The sequence below is a fragment of the Sciurus vulgaris genome (assembly GCF_902686455.1).
Source record: "Sciurus vulgaris genome assembly, chromosome: 1".
NCBI classification, from domain to species: Eukaryota; Metazoa; Chordata; class Mammalia; order Rodentia; family Sciuridae; genus Sciurus; species Sciurus vulgaris.
Genome location: NC_136461.1, coordinates 181,767,197 through 181,785,259, shown reverse-complemented (window position 1 = coordinate 181,785,259; position 18,063 = coordinate 181,767,197). Strand labels below are relative to the sequence as shown.

Here is an 18,063-nt window from a genome sequence, read left to right as displayed (position 1 = left end):
AAAGAGTCAAGAAAGGCTTTATTCTGTGTGGAAAGAACGAATTTTGGAGGAACACAATTCAGCTCATAATAGAGGTTACCTGCCAAAAGAGTGAGAAGGGAGATAGGGCACAAGAGGTTCAAAGTGAAAGAGGATGAAAACAATTAAGGGTTTTGTAATAGTTCTCATAATGACTATAAATAAAACATTTTAAATAGGTAATTCAGTTTAAATTTGATTTAAATTTAAATAAAAATTTGACTTCATTATTTAATTAAAAATTTGTTTTACCAGTCAGAAAATCTGAATTCTAATCCCTGCTCTGCTAACAAACTCTAACACTTACATCTGTCTAGCTTCCATTTTTGTCATGCTAAAATGGAAAAACATCACAAAATAGACAAGAACCCCTGCCATCAGCATGCTAGTTCCTACTGTCTCCAGAAGATGTTAATTCTCTGAGCCTCACATTTCTTCCTTAAAATGGAATACAACTAAATTATCTCCAATATCCCTTCTAAAATCCTAGTTTTATGAAATGAAGTAACATGAAGTTACTTTGAGAGACTCTTTGTAATATTTGCCAATAAGAAATAGAATTATATGTTTTTGGACAACATGAGTCAAAACATGGGGATGTGGCTCAGTGGTTCTGTGCCCCTGAATTCAATCCTTGAATTCTGCTCTCTCCCCATTCTGGGGGGGAAAAAAAAAGTGCAGAGGTTGGCCATTGCTCATGTTGGTTCAGGTGTTCAACAATGCCATCAGGGAGCCAGGCTTTCCCTAATCTCTGAGCTCCATCTTTGAAATGTAACTTTCGTTCTCACATTTGTCATTTCATGGTTGTAAAATGGTTGTTACATTTCTCATTGGCACTTACAGTAGAAGAGGGAAAGAGGCAAAATTACAACCTCACAAAGCTCTGACTTCTTCCTTTGAAAGGAGGACCTTCCCAGAAGGCTTCCATGAATTTCATTAGCTGAACTGTTACATCCCACATTTTAGATCTGTTTAGATCTGTGCTGTCCAATAAGATAGTCAAAAGTAATCTGTGACTATTTAAATTTTTAAAAATTAGAAACTGAATTTTATAGTGCACTAGGAGCCCAGGAGCATTTCTAGTGCTCAATAGCCACATATGGCTAGCAGCTATGGCAGAAGATAGCACAAACACAATTTCCTTTACTGCAAAAAGCTCCGTCTTGCTCTAATTACTGATCACAAGGAATGAAATTATCACTTCTATATTAAATTAATTAAGATACATCCTCTGGGATATCCTAATCTCTTTGAGGAGAAAGATCTTTGGCACTATCTAAGCAAGATGGTATTATCAATGAAAAAGAAACAGAGGTAATAGCAATAATGTTGGGCATTGTCTGCTACAAGGGGATGATTAGTACATTTAGGTTGAAGTTCATAAATTACTACCACTGACAAAGTACTTAAAAAGTAAAAACTCTTGGCAAGAAGTAATCTAAAAAATAACTTTATTTTTTATGAATAAAAATAAAGTGAAACTAAGACTGACAGCTATAGGAGGCAAGATTTTACTTATTACACGAGTACAATTGGTAAAGTAAATACTAATCTAGTGACTGATAAGGCGGTCTGGAGAAATGGTAGTGGGATAATGTGCAGGCACTAGTTTCATTATAGCAAATGTAAATTTGAAATTGTTGATAATGGTGAAAATACATTTACCAGTTTCATGTACACAAAGAATATATCTCTGTGAAACAAAGATCAGCAAGGAAGAATTATCTTCATATGGGAGAAGTTATTTCACAGAAGAAATATTAATCAGCTATTCATTAACTCACTACAGAATAAAATGAAAAAGACTGTAACATAGAAGATTAGACTAAATATGGAGAATGATTTATTAAAAGAATTATTCAAGAGGTTAAAAGAAGTGGACATTCACAATAGTTTTCTTCCTAAAGACTTCCAGGTTGTTAATTTTCTTCAGTCCCTACTTGACCAAATCCAGCAATGACAGTCTGAAGAAGCCCCTGTATACTGTTAGCAAAAATAAGTTTAATTTAAATACACCTATATAAATTACAAACTAACAATAAATATTTGTCCTGAATAAGCAGTGCCTGTTTTAAAAACTGATTGGTGTCTAAATAAAATGTTTAAAGTCCTTTCTTTTCCACTGAATCACATAAAATACTGTTGAAGAAAGGATAATAATTGTTTATCATGAAAATAAGAAAACATAATAACTAAGAAGTTAACAGGATATGAGAATTGTAATAATTTTATTTCTAAAGATAGTTTAGAACTTTTTCATTTTTAAAAACTAAACGGAACTCAGCCACTGCAAACTCTTAATCTCAATTCTCTATGGTACTTAAATATACCTTTATGTAATTTAAACTTAAGTTTCAATAAATATAATTTGTGCAAAGGCTAAATTGAAGTGTTACAGCACAGACTAACTTTAAGGCATTTTATAGGTAGAAATATCTACATCAAAACAAAAATTTCATAGAGATGATGCTGAACTTTGGAGAATGACATACTTTAAGCAAGATTTCAGAACATAGCAGACAGAACAAATTAAACAGCCCAATGGAATGCAAAGCAAAATCCAACCTAATACTATAAACAAAGTTAAAATAATTTGCTTCTGCAAGTTAGGTATGCTGCGTATTTCCAATCACCAGTGAGGAATTAACTAGAAATTGAGTTCTACAATAATATGATGAGTATAACAAAAATGAAGCTAAGATCTTCATATGCAAGTTTAACAAATCGTTGTGGTTTATTTAACAAGGTTATTTCTACATCAGAGTGTGGATTAAATGCATTTATATATATGTGATATGAAGAGACCGATGTACAATCAATAGGTCTTAAATCTTTCTTCCATGGATTTTCCCCATCTCCCTGCTTAGCAGTAAAAGGCATTTTTAGGTTTATATAAACACATTCTTTACAACTGCCTTCTTCACAGAAAATTAGAATATAAATAGCACTGGGCATTTAGTAAATAAGTCACAGGCCAATAATTTCAATTGTGCAGTTGTGAAATCTAATGTCAAAGAGTTTTTGAAACCTTAAGACTGGGTGATCTGCAATGTTTCCAGCATGTCTTCAACTGCCTTGAGAGAGTATTTGGTTTCCTTCTTACTTCGGCCTGCAAACTAATTAAACAACAACAAAAGAAAGCTCAATTAGGCTCAATTTCAGTGACAGGTTAAAAAAAAAAAAAATCACAATATTACCTTCATATTGCTAATGAAACTTAACATTAACTGTTTTATCACTAGCATGAAGTCAAACATCTTCATAAGAACAAAATTTGAGTTTTTAGGGCATTTTTTATTAAGGTTTCATCCTCAGTTAAATGTAGAAAGGTTACACTGCATACTTAGTCAGTTTTAAGTAGTATGATAAATTATAACATCATAGATTTGATTTTAAAACTCTCATATTCAGACCCCAAACATTTAAAAAATAGCAAGCATAAATTTTAGAAATTTAACATACATTTATTAAGGAACAGAGTCCATTTCCACTTGTTTCCTTTCTAGACACAATCTCACGATTTCAAACAAAGGCATAATGTAAATTAAACTACTTTTTATTAAACATTTTAAAGTTGCAAGAAATCTAAAAAGTCAAAGTTGGTCATATTTTAAGTTTACAGATTTATCAGTTGACTAATGATATGTTTTTGTATCACAAAACCTGTCAATTAACACTACATGCTACATATTAAAATGATGCAACATATTTTTAAATATTCATTTCTAGTTTATGAAATTGTAAATTACTTTATAAAACTAAACTGGGATTGGATTTTATAATGAAAACAAAAAAGAGTATATCAAGTACTATCTTTGTGTATATATATATATAAAAGCAAATTCATGGTATCTTAAATTTAAATATAGTACACATAATCTGTGGGGTGAACACAGTTGAATACCCCATGCTGATTTCAAAATGAGATTTCTAACTGAACTGACAATCTCCATCATTTATCAGACTGATTTAACACAACAGATTTACCAGATAAATAAGTGTTCATTATGAGGATGGAGGAAAGCTTATTATATTATCTGTTTTCCTTTGGTCAAAGTATTGATCCAAATGTGGTATTAGTAACATTTACCATTTTCTAGCCAACATATTTTAAAGTGACTGATCCTTCCTTCAAATAGCAATGCTGTCTTAACTACTTAGTACTTGATTTATGATGTGTTTCTTCTCTTTTGTAATTAACTTAATTTAGCAAACTTCTCATGACCTGTTCAGAAAGATTAAGTGATCAAGTACAGGTAACAACATAGAGGCACAGGCTTCACAAATTGGTAACCTGCCTCTGACCTTTCTGGCTACAGCATAACATTTTAACTCTTCTACTTCCTAAAACATTATTTTCTGTAGCAGAATCTTTATTTCAAATTTTTTAAAATTACTTATTTATTTTTTAGTTTTTCGATAGACTAAATTTTTTTCAAAGGGAAATGCCAGGAAAAGAGAAAAGCTTATAAAAAACAAGATCACCTTTCTTTTACTCTAAGATAAAGCATCATTAACTTAAGAATTGAAATGTTAAAAATACAAGTCATAATTACAAAATATGGCAACAATAATACCACATTTAAAATATTTTTTTCTTCATCTCCCTTGGCAAATAAAGGATGTGAGGTATGGTTATTACTTATATTATCCAGCTGATAAATTCACCTTCACAGGGATGTACAAAGAACAGAAAGTCTTTTCTTTTACCACGGCCTACCCAATGTAAACAGGAATGGTCCTAATCAGATACTTAAAAGTCTAATTCTGAGAAGAGAAGCTTTGATGGGTTGGGGGAAGGGTACAAAAATAGGACAGCACTAGGTAACATTGCCTCATAATGTTCTAAAACAGCAAAGTAAAAATTTAAAAATTGTAGAAAGTTAATGTTCTAAATGTATATTTTAAGACATACCATTTTTCTTGGTTTGTAGCTAACAAACTAAAAAGTGTGATTTTTAAATTAGCTAATTAAAAAAATCACCTAACAAAAATCACCAAACACTGTTGACAACACTGCAATTTAGAATAAAGCAACCTAACATGTCAGAATAAAAACAAAATTGGGAATATAAATCTATCACTTCAAATTTTGCCTGACATGCGATTGATTACTTTGTCTGTTCCAGAATTATATGGCAATTTTAACTGATTAAACCAGAATCATATTTTTTCTTCAAATCATGATTTAATATTCTATTTTCCAAGAATGATAACAGATTCACCCCTGTAATCACAGATAACATGTGAATCACTAGTATAGTTGAATTTAACAGTATGCCAAAGAACATTAATTTGGAGAATTATTGTTAGTAGGTTCACATTAAAGATTTTCATGAGCATTAATCAAACATGCCTGCCTCTATCGAATATACTAAACCAATTATTTAACTGAAAAGCAAGCAGTAGTCATATTATTTCATTATAAACTGGAAATGAAGAAAGGCAATCCTTAAAACTTCATATTCTTTCATTCATAAATATCTAAGAAAACATTACAATAAGGAATATTTATTATATAACTTAATACTAATTTACATGCCTAGATATGAGTCATGAAGTTGTCAATCAGATCCCAGGATTTATCTAATCACAAAAACTGTCAATCTCTGGAAGTTGTACTTTTCCACATAATTCATAAATTTTGTGCTTTTCTTTTCATACAGTTATATGTAATTAAGTAAACTCTTCTTTCATACTTCTTTTTTTGGATATACAAGAAAACTCATCAAAAGAACACTAAAACAACCAAATAATAAAACCTTACATATTAAATTCAGAAATCAATGCTTTATCCATTGTAACCACTGAGATACACTGAGCTAAAATTTGCTTCACACAATTTGTGGAAAATAATATGGGTAGACAAAGTAACAGGATAAATGAAATGTAACAGCAGATGGTTGAATATCAGAAACATGCTGAGTGAAAGAAGCCAGACACAAGAGAACCCATAAACTATGGTCTCATTCATATGATATATAAAGTTTTGGCACAGGCAAAATTAATGTGGGGTGATAAAAATCAAATCACTGCTTGCCTGCTATGTGTGGGTGGGAGAATTGACTACAAGGTGGCAGATGAACCTTTCCTGAGTGATGAAAATGCTGTGTATTTTCATAATATACTATAAATGTGTGTACTGTACATAATTGAATTGTAACAAAGTGGATAAAAAGGTAAAATAAACTTTAAAAAAAGGATGTGACTTAAAGAATTATAGAACTTGTATCCCTTGAATCTGGGATAATCATTTGATTTGTTTTGGCCAATGGAACATTAGCAAAGTATGACACAATTAGAGGCTTAAAAAGCTTGTGCATATTGTAGTTTGCCCATTAGCTCCTCTTGGAACCCTAAAACTACCATGTGAATAAACTGAAGTAAGCCTGACAAATGAGAGAAAAGATTCAGCATCTCCAGCTGACAGAGTCAACCAAATAGCTATTTAAGTGAGGTCACTGACTGTGGAACACCAGCAGAAATACGAATGAACTCAGGCAAGACAAGTTCAACTACTCAAGAGATCTCATGCCAAACTGCCTACCTACAAAATTATAAGCAAATAAGGTATTTTAAATGACTAAGTTAGCAAAAGATCATGGATACAAATATTTATGAAATTTAGTTTACAGAAAGAACACACAGAACCTTCTGAAAGTATTGAATATGAAAGCTTCAAAAACATGAAAATATTTTTTTAAAACCTGTTAGTTTACTGATGTTGAAATAAAAATAAATTTTGTATGAGAGGTGATTTCTAATTCAGAAGTATTAGGAACTATTCAGAAACCTGAAAGGCGTGTTATCTTCCTAGGGTGATATTCAAAATGAATTAAGAAACTGACAAGAAAATCTCCATGCATTATCTTTCTGATGGAATGAAGAAAAGGTAAATCACATCTTCAGTAAGAGGTGTAAGAGATCTCTGAGTAACTACGGAATTTATGGTGTAATACTCAATGCCTGAGGAGCACTAGGGGTACCTTCAGAGTTCTTTCCAAAGAACATTGAGAATTTGTAATACTTTATGAAATGAAAACGGATCTCACAATATACAGAGAGAAAGTGCAAGAGAGAAGCAGAGAGGGCAAATGGGACCAAAAACAGGGTTTACTTCTATCAACAATGGCTTAAAATACTGAATAATGAAATCATGTCTAGTGGCAAAGTGTATCTCATTAAAGCAGGAAGGGTGTGTTTGGCTAACGACCTGATCAACTGGGCTTTCCATCACTGAAAATCAACTCTTTAGCATAGAATACTGTTTATCCAATTCAGTACCCATTACTTCCCCATTCCTTCTCCATGTTGCCTTTCCTCTATTCTACTCCTCAGAATACTTTTATTATGACCATCTTGCAGAAGAAAATCCAGGTCCAGAGATATCATGCAATTTATCCAATGTTGTATAGTTAATAAGTGTCAGAGCTAAATTTTGAACCCAGAAAATAGGGATCTATCATCTGTGTCTTCTTTAATACATGGAACTAGTTTTCATGAACCAAGACTCATAGTAGAATACAGAGAAAGACAGAAAACATGGGATATCCCATGGGGTGAAACTTATTGCTATGTTACAGCATAAATAAAAATATTTTCCAAATGGACTTATGGATTTAAATATGAAAGTAAAAGAAGAGAATTTCTGAAGACACACAAGACTCTCTTTTGATCATGTAGTAGCAAAAGATTTCTTAACAGAAAACAAAAAGCACAAATCAAAGGAAATTACTGATAAATCTGATTACATTTAACTTTAGAACTTCTATTTGTCAAACTTATTTGAGAAAGAAAGAGTTAGAGATATTTGCTACACAAATGTAACCAGAAAAGGGTTCATAACCAAAAAACTAAAAATAATAAAAAAGTCATACAAACCAAAAAGAAAAAGACAGACTTAACAAAAGAGGATATCCAAATGGCCAATAAACATTATGACAGGATTCACTCTCACTCAACACCAGGAAGATGCAAAGTAAAACAAATGAAATACCGCCATACTCATATCAGAACATATATAATTACAAAGACTGACAGAACCAAGTGTTAGTGAATAAGTAACTATGAGAATTCTTAAAGTTGCTATCTATTAAACTTCAATATACACACACTCTATGACCCAGAATTTCCACTCAAAGGTATATACTCATTAGAAATGTATGATCACATTGATCAGAGTCCTATACAAAAAATTTAGTGTAGCACTATTCATAATAGTCCCAAACAAAAAATAACCCAACTGCCCACCAACAACTGAGTAAATTGTAATTTCATTCAATATACTAACTACAGTACAATAAAAATGAATATACACATATACAAGGGTAAATCTCATAAACCTAATAGTGAGTGAAATAGATCAGGCAAAAATGAATACAAGAGCTGGGGATATAGCTCAGTTGTAGAGTGCTTGCCTCACAAGCACAAGACCCTGGGTTCAATCCCTAGCACTGCAAAAAAAAAAAAAAAAAAAAAAAAAAAGAATACATACTGTGGAGTTATAAGTCAATACTCTTGAGAAGGACAGAAGCAGATATTGAGAGGACCTATCAGGAGGTGATGTTTGTATCTCTTTGCCTGGATATATTTACCTTGTATTATTCATTGAAATGCACATTTATGACTTGTGTTCTTTTTTCTGTGCATGTTAGAATTTAATAGAATTTGATATAAAAATATAGTCATGTCAAAAAAAAATCACTGAGGGCTAGTGGCTCAATGGTAGAGTACTTGCCTAGCATGTGGGAGGCACTGGGTTTGGTCCTCAGCACCACATAAAAATAAATTAATTAATTAAGTAAGTAAGTAAGTAAATAAATGTACTGTGTCTATCTTCAACTAAAATATATATTTTTTTAAAAAGCACTGAGTACTTAGTTGTTTCTCAAAGATATGTTAAAACAATGATGTAGTGTATGTACTCTTAGTTTTGTATTATACAAGTCTTATCTTTATCTTTAAACCACTCATTCAAATACACAGCAGACCCACTTATTATGGAACTCTATTACAGATCAGAGCTATCTTAAATTTCATTTGAAGAAGCACAGTCTAGCTGATATTTATAAATATTTGGCTTACAATATGCTAAAAACACTAATATTCTCTGCAACTTGTAAGTACACAAAGGTGATTTTAAATATCATGATTAAAAGGACACTAACCTTTTAAAATCTCCCCTATCTTTTATAACCAGGAGTATGAAAATAAAGAAACAAACAGCACCAAAAACAAAACCAACACAACAGAAAACAAACCTGTACGTGACATCTTCAAAAAATTATATTATAGGCAACTTTCTAAAACCCTAGAATGTGATTATGTCACCAATAGCAAGAAGTACAACAGATCAACAGTTCTGCAACAGGAACAACACAAAGTAACAGAGAACAACCTACTTACTCTTTTTAAGAAACCAAAAATAAAATTAGGAGCAAGAATTAATTCCCTCAACTAAGAAACCTGAGTTGACGAATTACAAATGGCCTGCAAAACTTGCAAAGTCTTCACAAGCTCCAAATCAAAAAGCAAGTGTAATAAACTGTGCAAATGAGAAATAAAATAAGTTTACATTTAAGGTCTCAAAATCTCTCAAATATTCAGCCAACACCCTCTTCCAGAAGCACAAAACTCATACCAGGAGGAAAAACTAACAGTTAAGAGGAAGAGACTGTTCAGATAAGGAGGGTAAAGGAGTAATGACCAGAGGCAGCTATTTCAAAAGAAAAAACAAAACAAACAACAAAAAAAGTCACAACACTATGAAACATTTAAACATGAGAGTAGCACTTCAGAATCCAAGATATTTAGAATTCTTTAGAGTAGAACAGAGGGCTACTGTAAAGTAACTATCTTATCTTAGTTTTGACAAACACTGGATATAAAGAGAGATAATAACTGAGCTGTCTGTAACAAAAAGGAGGAAGCCATAGAATAGACAAGTTGGGAAAGCTACCCTATCCTCTTTTCTACTCCCTGCCATTCCAAAAACAGTTCCTCCTAACAGCCCAGTAATACTGCCTTATTATAAGTGAAAAAGGAGAGAAAGAAAATAAAACTAACTCTATAAAAATTATTACAGAGAGAAAAATAAATTTTTTTAAAAATTACAAAAAAAAATTTTTGAGAGAAAATGAATAGGAGGTAAAGAAAGGAAATCCAATATACTTATAATTGGAGCCCTGAAAAAGAAAACTAAAGTCAAGTGGAAAAAAAAAAATTTAGAACTGTAATTCTAAAAGTATCTTTTCTCAAATAAAATGACTAAATCCACATACTAAACAAGTATGTTGTGTTTTAGGAAAATTTATACAAGAATAACCAACAATACATATATTATAGTGACATCACTGGATTTTAAAGATAAAGAAAAAATTATTTTGGGTAACTAGATAAAAGTCTAAATCACTTATGAGAGAAAGTCAGGATGGTATTAGGCTTCTTGATAGCACCATTTTATCCTAAAAAACAATGGAATCAAATGCTTCAGATACGTAAGGTAAATATAAGCCAAACAGTAAACGGTCAAAGTACCCTTTAAATATAAAAGTCTGTTAGTTTTTATAGATATAAAAAGATATTTTTCCCATGAAAATATTTTCTGAAAAATCTCCTAGAGATAAGCTTCAGAAAACTAAGAAATGAATGAAGTTTTAGTATAAGATTTAAAGTAGAAGCAGACTGCACAAACTTTAATAGTCTGGTTCATTTATTTTTAAAGGCTTTTCCTTCCTATTTTATTTCTTGGGATACCTCTAATTAACAATATACTCACATATCCAATATGCTTTTGAAATGCTTCATGCTATTTATCCTTTCTGGACTTTTAGAATTACTTCAGATTTATCAAAGTTTACAGAGACAAAAATCACTAAGAAATACATTAACTAACCTACATAAAAACAAAATTATCAATACTACTAACCTGATAAGCTCTGTTTATTTGGCTAGCTGCCCAACTAGCATATTTCATGTTATCCTTTTTCATTTTTGCACTTGCTTTTGGATTAGAAGCGATATGACTTGCAGACTACAAAAAGAAAAGAAATATCAAAAGCAAAATATCTTTTATTCTAGTCAATAAAAGACATGTAACAGTAACAAGTACAGTAAACTCTTAAAGAATTTTTTAAACTCTTATCAAAAACTTTAAAAAATAAAATTGAATGAAACTGGTATTTAAAAACGAAAATATTTTAAAATATAGCATAATCCAAAGTAATGAGGTGAAAGGGCATTTTAGATAATATTCAAAATTATTTAATTGTATATCTACCACAACTCTTAAAGGTAAAATTCCCATATCCCCTATCACTTAAATAAAAAAGACATGGAAATATGCTTTTGTAATCCAAAAAGTACTTTATCATTAGAATTTTAGTACTCCTATTTTTTGTTACTGGATAACATCAGCTTTCCAATATCAGAAGCATTGAGTATTAATAGATGAAATCTCAAAAAATAATTTGGTCCAACCCCTATAACAAGTGAAAAAATTTCAGTCCAACAGGAGTGCTCTGACTTGACCAAAACAAATTAATAGAAGATTCTGAAAGAAAGAATATCCTCAACTCTAACCTATCTCTCCTCATGAAAGAGCTTTCAAGTTGTGTTCGACAGAATTCATTAATAACTATAATTTGTTATACCTTCTCTCTTTTTCTTTGGTACTAGGGATTGAACTCAGAGGCACTCAACCACTGAGTCATATTTCCAGCCCTATCTTGTTATTTTATTTAGAGACAGGGTGTAACTGAGTTGCTTAGTGCCTTGATTTTGCTGAGGATTTGAACTTGCAATCCTGCCTCAGACTCCTGAGCTTCTGTGATTACAGGTGTGCACCACTGCACCCGGCAAACCTTCTTTTAAAAAATGTTTTTAAAATAAGAAATTCTTAATCTGTGATCCATAAAACATCTATAAATCTAATATCCTAATTTTTAAATGTATGTTTTTATTTCTGGGGAGAGTAAAGTACAAATTCTGTTTTATTCTTAAATATATCTTATTACTAAAAGGATCTGTCCCAGTGATTCATAAGAGATTAAGCCTTTCTTTTATACCTAAGAGGGTGTTACACGTTAGTCTCTCTACCGCTGTCAATGAGTTACCTATTTGTCAATAACAAAGTTTATATTTCCGTGTTTTTTCACTTGTTTGATATGAATTTTGGTAAATGTAGTGGTTAAAAGACTGGATTAAAATGCCTGGACTTGAATCCCAGTTTGAACATTTAGGGGCTATGTGTCCATATTCGGGTAAATTAATTAAATCTGTGTGTCAATTTTACCATCTGTGAAATGGCAGTAATAAGAATACCAATTCAAATTGTTCAAATGAGGATTTAAGGATCTAAAGAAAAACAAAAAAATGCAAGAACAATGCCTGGCACATAAAGTGCTATGTAAATCTATTATTAATAATGATGTATTATCATACAATTTTCAAAATAGGTATTTAATTTACTTAGTAACATGTTACTGTTAACTGTATCTCCAAGCACTTGAAATTTTAGAATTTTCTTAAAAGTCTTTTGAATCATATTCTAGCAATATTTTGTCATTCCTTTCTAAAAATTATTTATATTTCTTCCTATCACTGTTTTTTAAATCGTCTTTTTTCACTGAGCTATAACAAGAATATACTCATCAGAAAGTTCACAGAAAGACTAAGATAAACTAAAATTTCAGAGAACTGACCTATTAAAGTTTATTTTCTTAGTCTTTCTCATTGCAGAGGTGCTCATTTTATATATGAAGCTCAGCAAATTCTTCTAATTCCCAAAGCTCTTGTTAAGTGGCTTTTCTAAGCTCTTCATTTGGCATAAACAAACAGTAGATAGCTACATACTTCCAACAATTTCTAAACTGTTTTTCTATGCCATAAAAAATGGTTTAATTTGACATACTAGAGATTCTATTTTCTAATGTTTTTCTTTAGCATTGCTTTAAAACATTTCATACAAGTATAATTAGGTAACAAATATAATAAATGTTGGGCATAAACCCAAGAATATCAAAACAATTAAAAATATGTAATATACTTTATTATCTATTACTATTTAATTGTGTAAGAGTAGATTTCAATTCTGATATAAAAGATATTTTACACTGAAATGTCCAGTAGCTAGAATGTATTAATATTCAAATATAAAACTGCCTTACAAGCTACTGTTCATAATCAACTAGAGAAAAATAATCATATGATTAATAAAATACAAATAAAATCAAGGAAAGATTGAAGAGGATTATTAAATGAATTTTAAAAGACAGATTTTGCAAAATAACATTAAGCATGCACCTCAACTCACCATGTAAAGCCCAAACAAAGCTCTCATATTTCTGTTGTTCAGTTTCAATGCCTGTGCAAAATACTTTCTTGAAAGTTCGAGGTTTTCAAGTCCACCTTGGGTATATTTAACCTGTTAAAAATTGCAGAGTGCTGAAACTTGTTTATTTTACTACTTTGAAATATAGCATGTTTCATCATACCATAGGCATTAAGTAATCGAAACAGATATTGTGTAAACAAATGCAAGATGTTAAAAGAATTCACCTTATGGTTGTTAAATCTAATCTAACAACCTCCCCTAAGAAGCTATTCTATTCTATGAACATTAAAATCACTGAGTAGTTTCTAAAACTGCTGGCACAATAAAAAGCTCAGTAAAATTTCTACTTGAATTACTCTGCAAGTGCTTCACATCAGTATATTTTCTATTACTAGCATTACAAATCTAGACTTGGACACTGAGTTGCCCTTTTACATTTGTACTTTAATCATAAAGAGGATAATTATCCTTTTGCATTCCTTTATAATGGAGTCCTCCAAACTTGAAAACATAAAATTATACTGGTATTCTTAATCATAGACAGATTAAATAAATACTTTCTACATCCCAAAATACTGACTTTAATATGAATTTCTTAAAATATGGATCTAGAAATCATTTTAAATGTCACAGCAATTAAATGGTGATAATTGTGACATATTAATTCTTCATATTAGGAAAGAAAATAGTATACAAATACTGTATAAAAATACAAAGAATTCACTGTATTAAATACGACTTTTATTAAAAGCATTTCCACTGCAATATTAAAAATTCATAATTTCTTATTCCCCCACTCAATAGTCATCCATTGTTTTAAATTTTTAGATACGTGCTTAAATGAAAAAAAATTCTTAGTACCATAACAATACCCAACAGCAAGAAAAATGAAATCACAGAAATTTATTGTTTTGAAAGACACTTACTTCAGCATATTGCTGACAGTATAAGTGGTTGTGTGGATTAGTCATCATTAGCTCCTCTAAACAAAAGGCTGCTTTTGCATAGCTGAAGAATATCAAGAAGAGAAATTAAGTTTGAAAATCACAAATTCTATCTTAGATATGCCTTTAAATAATTGTAGAACAATTTTAGTAATGTTAAGATACTTTGTTTCCAAACAATTTATATAGCTTTATTAATAAAGTACTTATCCTAAATTCATAAATACCAATATTAAAATTTTAATGTAATGAATAAATATGTTTAAATCCTAAAGCAGTCTATGAACAATTGATAGATATTACCTTTTCTAAAATTACGCCACTACCATGCTATCTAAATGTTATTAATAACAAAGACTTTAACACTTTGGATCTACATATAAAATAACTTTTGGAGATCCACAGATCATTTAACAAAATGTTCAAATAGCTAGTGTAAAGAGGAAATACACATTTTATCAAATACTCTCTAATCATTAAAAATCCTTCACAGACATATATTTGCCAACATATTCTATTACAAAGATTCTCATTTTATGTGTTTGAAACCATGCAAATATTCTTACTATTTAAAGGAAATAATAAGGAATACATGTGTTTTAAACTTATTCCCAGGTGATGACACCATCCAAAAGAAAAAACTACCTACAGCTATTTTTAGCATTTGTCACCAAAATGCACAGGTACCTACCTACCTTTGCATTAATGCCTGCTGTATTTACTTTTGGAAATACAGATACTCCAGCTCCACAAATGTATAACTTAAGTACTCAATATGTGTTGTGCACTACTTTAAGAATATTATGCACATTCTATCCTATAAAAATTCTGAAAAGCAGATTATCATCACTCTATAGCTGAGAAAACTGAGGCAACAGAGATGTAAATTGAATACCAGAGGCTGTATGCCTCCAGAGAGTTTGCAATCCTAATATGTACTGCCTAGACATATTATACCCCAGATGAAAATCTGCGGTGATGACAGTGATGAAGTTGTCTATGGTAACATCAAAAGTGGGTACCAGAGTCAAACCCAAAAGGGCAAGGAACTGACTGCCTCCTGTACACCAGGAACAACTACAACACTTTAAATTTATGAAGGATCTTACAAACAGATGCTCATCTAAGTTCATGCAGCTATTTCCCTTTTCAGTTTTAAATCCAACTTATAGCATTAATTCTTGAAACACCAAGCATTTAATAAGTGACTAAATAAATGACTTGAACAAAAGATTTAGTAAATGTCAGAACAAGCATTATTAAATATTTACTATCTATCATTCTAAAGAAAAAAGAGGAAAGTTGTCTCTATCCTAAGCATCCAACTTTGTCAAAAGACAGTTTTGTTCTATATGTGGTCTTTAACTAAGGTGATGCCAAAAATTCATATTTCAAGGCTAGGAATAAATTTCTTAGAGATTTAAATGGGTTAAGGACTGTGAGTATGGTTCTGATAGAGCATAAAGCAAGATAAAATAGAAAAGGAAGACTGTAGTTAACTTAGAATGATAGAATTACAAGTAACTTTTATCTTGGTTCTTAAGTTTCATGTTGTTTTCTGAATTTTCTGAATTAGACATTTCACTTGAAAAATAATTTTTAAAAAGTTTTCTTGATGAACTAAATGTTTTAAAATACTTTTATTCACAAAACCTTCAAGAAATACAAAAAACAAAAAACAAACAACCTTAAAATGACTGTCATTTGCTTTAGGAACAAACAAAACTAATGTTACTTTTTTTCACTATACACTGAATGAGTATGTTTATGTGTACATATAAGTATAAACACATCTATAATTTCCTGACTAAAAACAAGTTATTTAAAATAACCTTAGCTTTGAAAATGCAGGACTTTGAAATTCCAAAGACTGCTATCTGACAGAGTATAGCAGAGAACTAAAGAATGGTTCTTAGAATATAGTACACATTTCATTAAATGACAGGTATTGCTTTTATTTTAGTTCCCACTTTTATTAAAATTATGGAAATAACTATTTGATCCTTTTTTTTAAAAAATATTTTTTATTAGTTGTTTATGAACCTTTAATTTATTTATCTGTTACTTGATCCTTTATTTCATATTGTATATATGTGCATACACACAATCTATATACAACACAAACTTGGGCAAAGGTAACAGACCAACGTCTTCATGATATTTTATGTCCTGTTTCAGCTGCTACAAGTATGAGAACAAAGATAACCATTCATGCACGTGCATGAGAATGTGATTCTATTCTTTCAAAAAGGAGGAAACAAACAATGTAATATACTCCGGATTTAGAAGAAGGGGTAAAAAAGAAAAAAAACCTACATCTCTAGATGAAGGTTAGGTTAATGCTCTGATATTAGAAAATGTTCACTAAGACTCTGCACTAATCCTCTCACACTGGAATTTCCTCCTGTCACTACAGCAATAAAAAAGCTAACAAAAACATTATATATCCAATAAGCAAGTTCCCTATAGCATTCAACATTCTTGATTATTCTTGGTTTTTAACCCAGGCAACTGACTGCTTCTTTCTACTTTGGAAGAGTTGATTCTCTGTGTTAAGGCTAATAAATGCATACAATTGACAGAATTTTTAAACAGCAGGAAGTATTATCCTCTTTGCAGTAAGAACAATTTTAACTCTTAAAAGTTCACAATTTTAATTCACCAAAAATAACCTTAGCTTTGAAAATGTAGGGCTCTGAAATTCCAAAGACTGTTATCTGTATTTGAAAGAAAAATTTACCAAACAAAAATAATTCTACAAAACACAAATGACCTCATGAGAGCTATTCACACATTATAACCAGAAAACTGCTGATTTGTTATTTTTAAACTTAATTGGTGATTTACTTTGCTCCTCATTTAAAATGACAGATGTTTCATGCCTTTTTTAATCAATTCTTTGGAAACCCACTCTAATGATGAAAATTTCACTTTTAACAAAATTTTATGTGTATAATAACTTACTCATGTTCATTGATATAAAGTTCTGCAAGTTCATGCCAGGCTTCTTGGTCTCCAACAAATCTGGTGGGAGAAAGGGGGGAAAAAGTAAATGTGTAGTTATTCTGTAAATGAACAGCATGGAGGCAAACAGGAAAATCAAATGCAAATTCCATTTTAATTAAAAAAGATTTATCAGAATAACAAAACAATCCTCTTGTAAAACACTCACTGTTCCAGATACTCATTCAGCTCCCGAATGGCCTCCACATTTTTCCCCTGGGCTTTTCGAATGGCAATCTTCCGCTTTCTTGCAGCCTATGGGTTGACATTAATAAAGGATTAGGCTCTCAGGATTCCCTGGGTTTTTGTAAAGAAGGTAATTTGGCTGTGCAAATTATTATCTCAATGCCAGTGAAATTCCATTGTAGAACTACTGCTTAGTGTGAGTTTATAAACATACCCCATGACATCCCACTGGGGAATTCAAACATTCCTCTAACAATCACATATGCTTTACTTTTGATGCATACAATGTATGCATCAGTTCATCCAAATAAACAGTCATCTAGATTCTGATAATTACAAGCCAGCAGGGAATCCTAATCTTTAACCAACCTAAAGTCCTTTACTCTGTCTCATTCATAAGATCTGTATCTTAAGAGGTAGAGGAAAAGTGGAGATTAAGGGAAAAATCTCACCATGGCCACTTGAATGTCATTATACAAATATGGCTTCTAACAACATTTTCAAAATTTTAAGAGAAAAAAAATTTACCTATGAGTATTTCAAAATAAAAAGTTGTTGACAGAAATATTTTGTAATAAA

The 18,063-nt window shown here is 30.8% G+C and overlaps 1 protein-coding gene across 1 annotated transcript in view; it reads right to left on the bottom strand.

Annotated features, from left to right (window-relative positions):
* Window positions 1–1,459: 1,459 nt before the first annotated feature.
* The window catches only part of EMC2 (ER membrane protein complex subunit 2), a 49,740-nt gene continuing 33,136 nt past the window's right edge, over window positions 1,460–18,063 (bottom strand). Inside the window, exons 6-11 of the mRNA XM_079105316.1 lie at window positions 17,468–17,553; window positions 17,260–17,319; window positions 14,278–14,359; window positions 13,331–13,441; window positions 10,946–11,050; window positions 1,460–3,134 (exon numbers count right to left, since the gene is read on the bottom strand). Coding sequence (XP_078961442.1) covers window positions 3,048–3,134; window positions 10,946–11,050; window positions 13,331–13,441; window positions 14,278–14,359; window positions 17,260–17,319; window positions 17,468–17,553 — 531 coding nt within the window. The 3' untranslated portion in view covers window positions 1,460–3,047. The remainder of the gene's footprint in view (window positions 3,135–10,945; window positions 11,051–13,330; window positions 13,442–14,277; window positions 14,360–17,259; window positions 17,320–17,467; window positions 17,554–18,063) is intronic.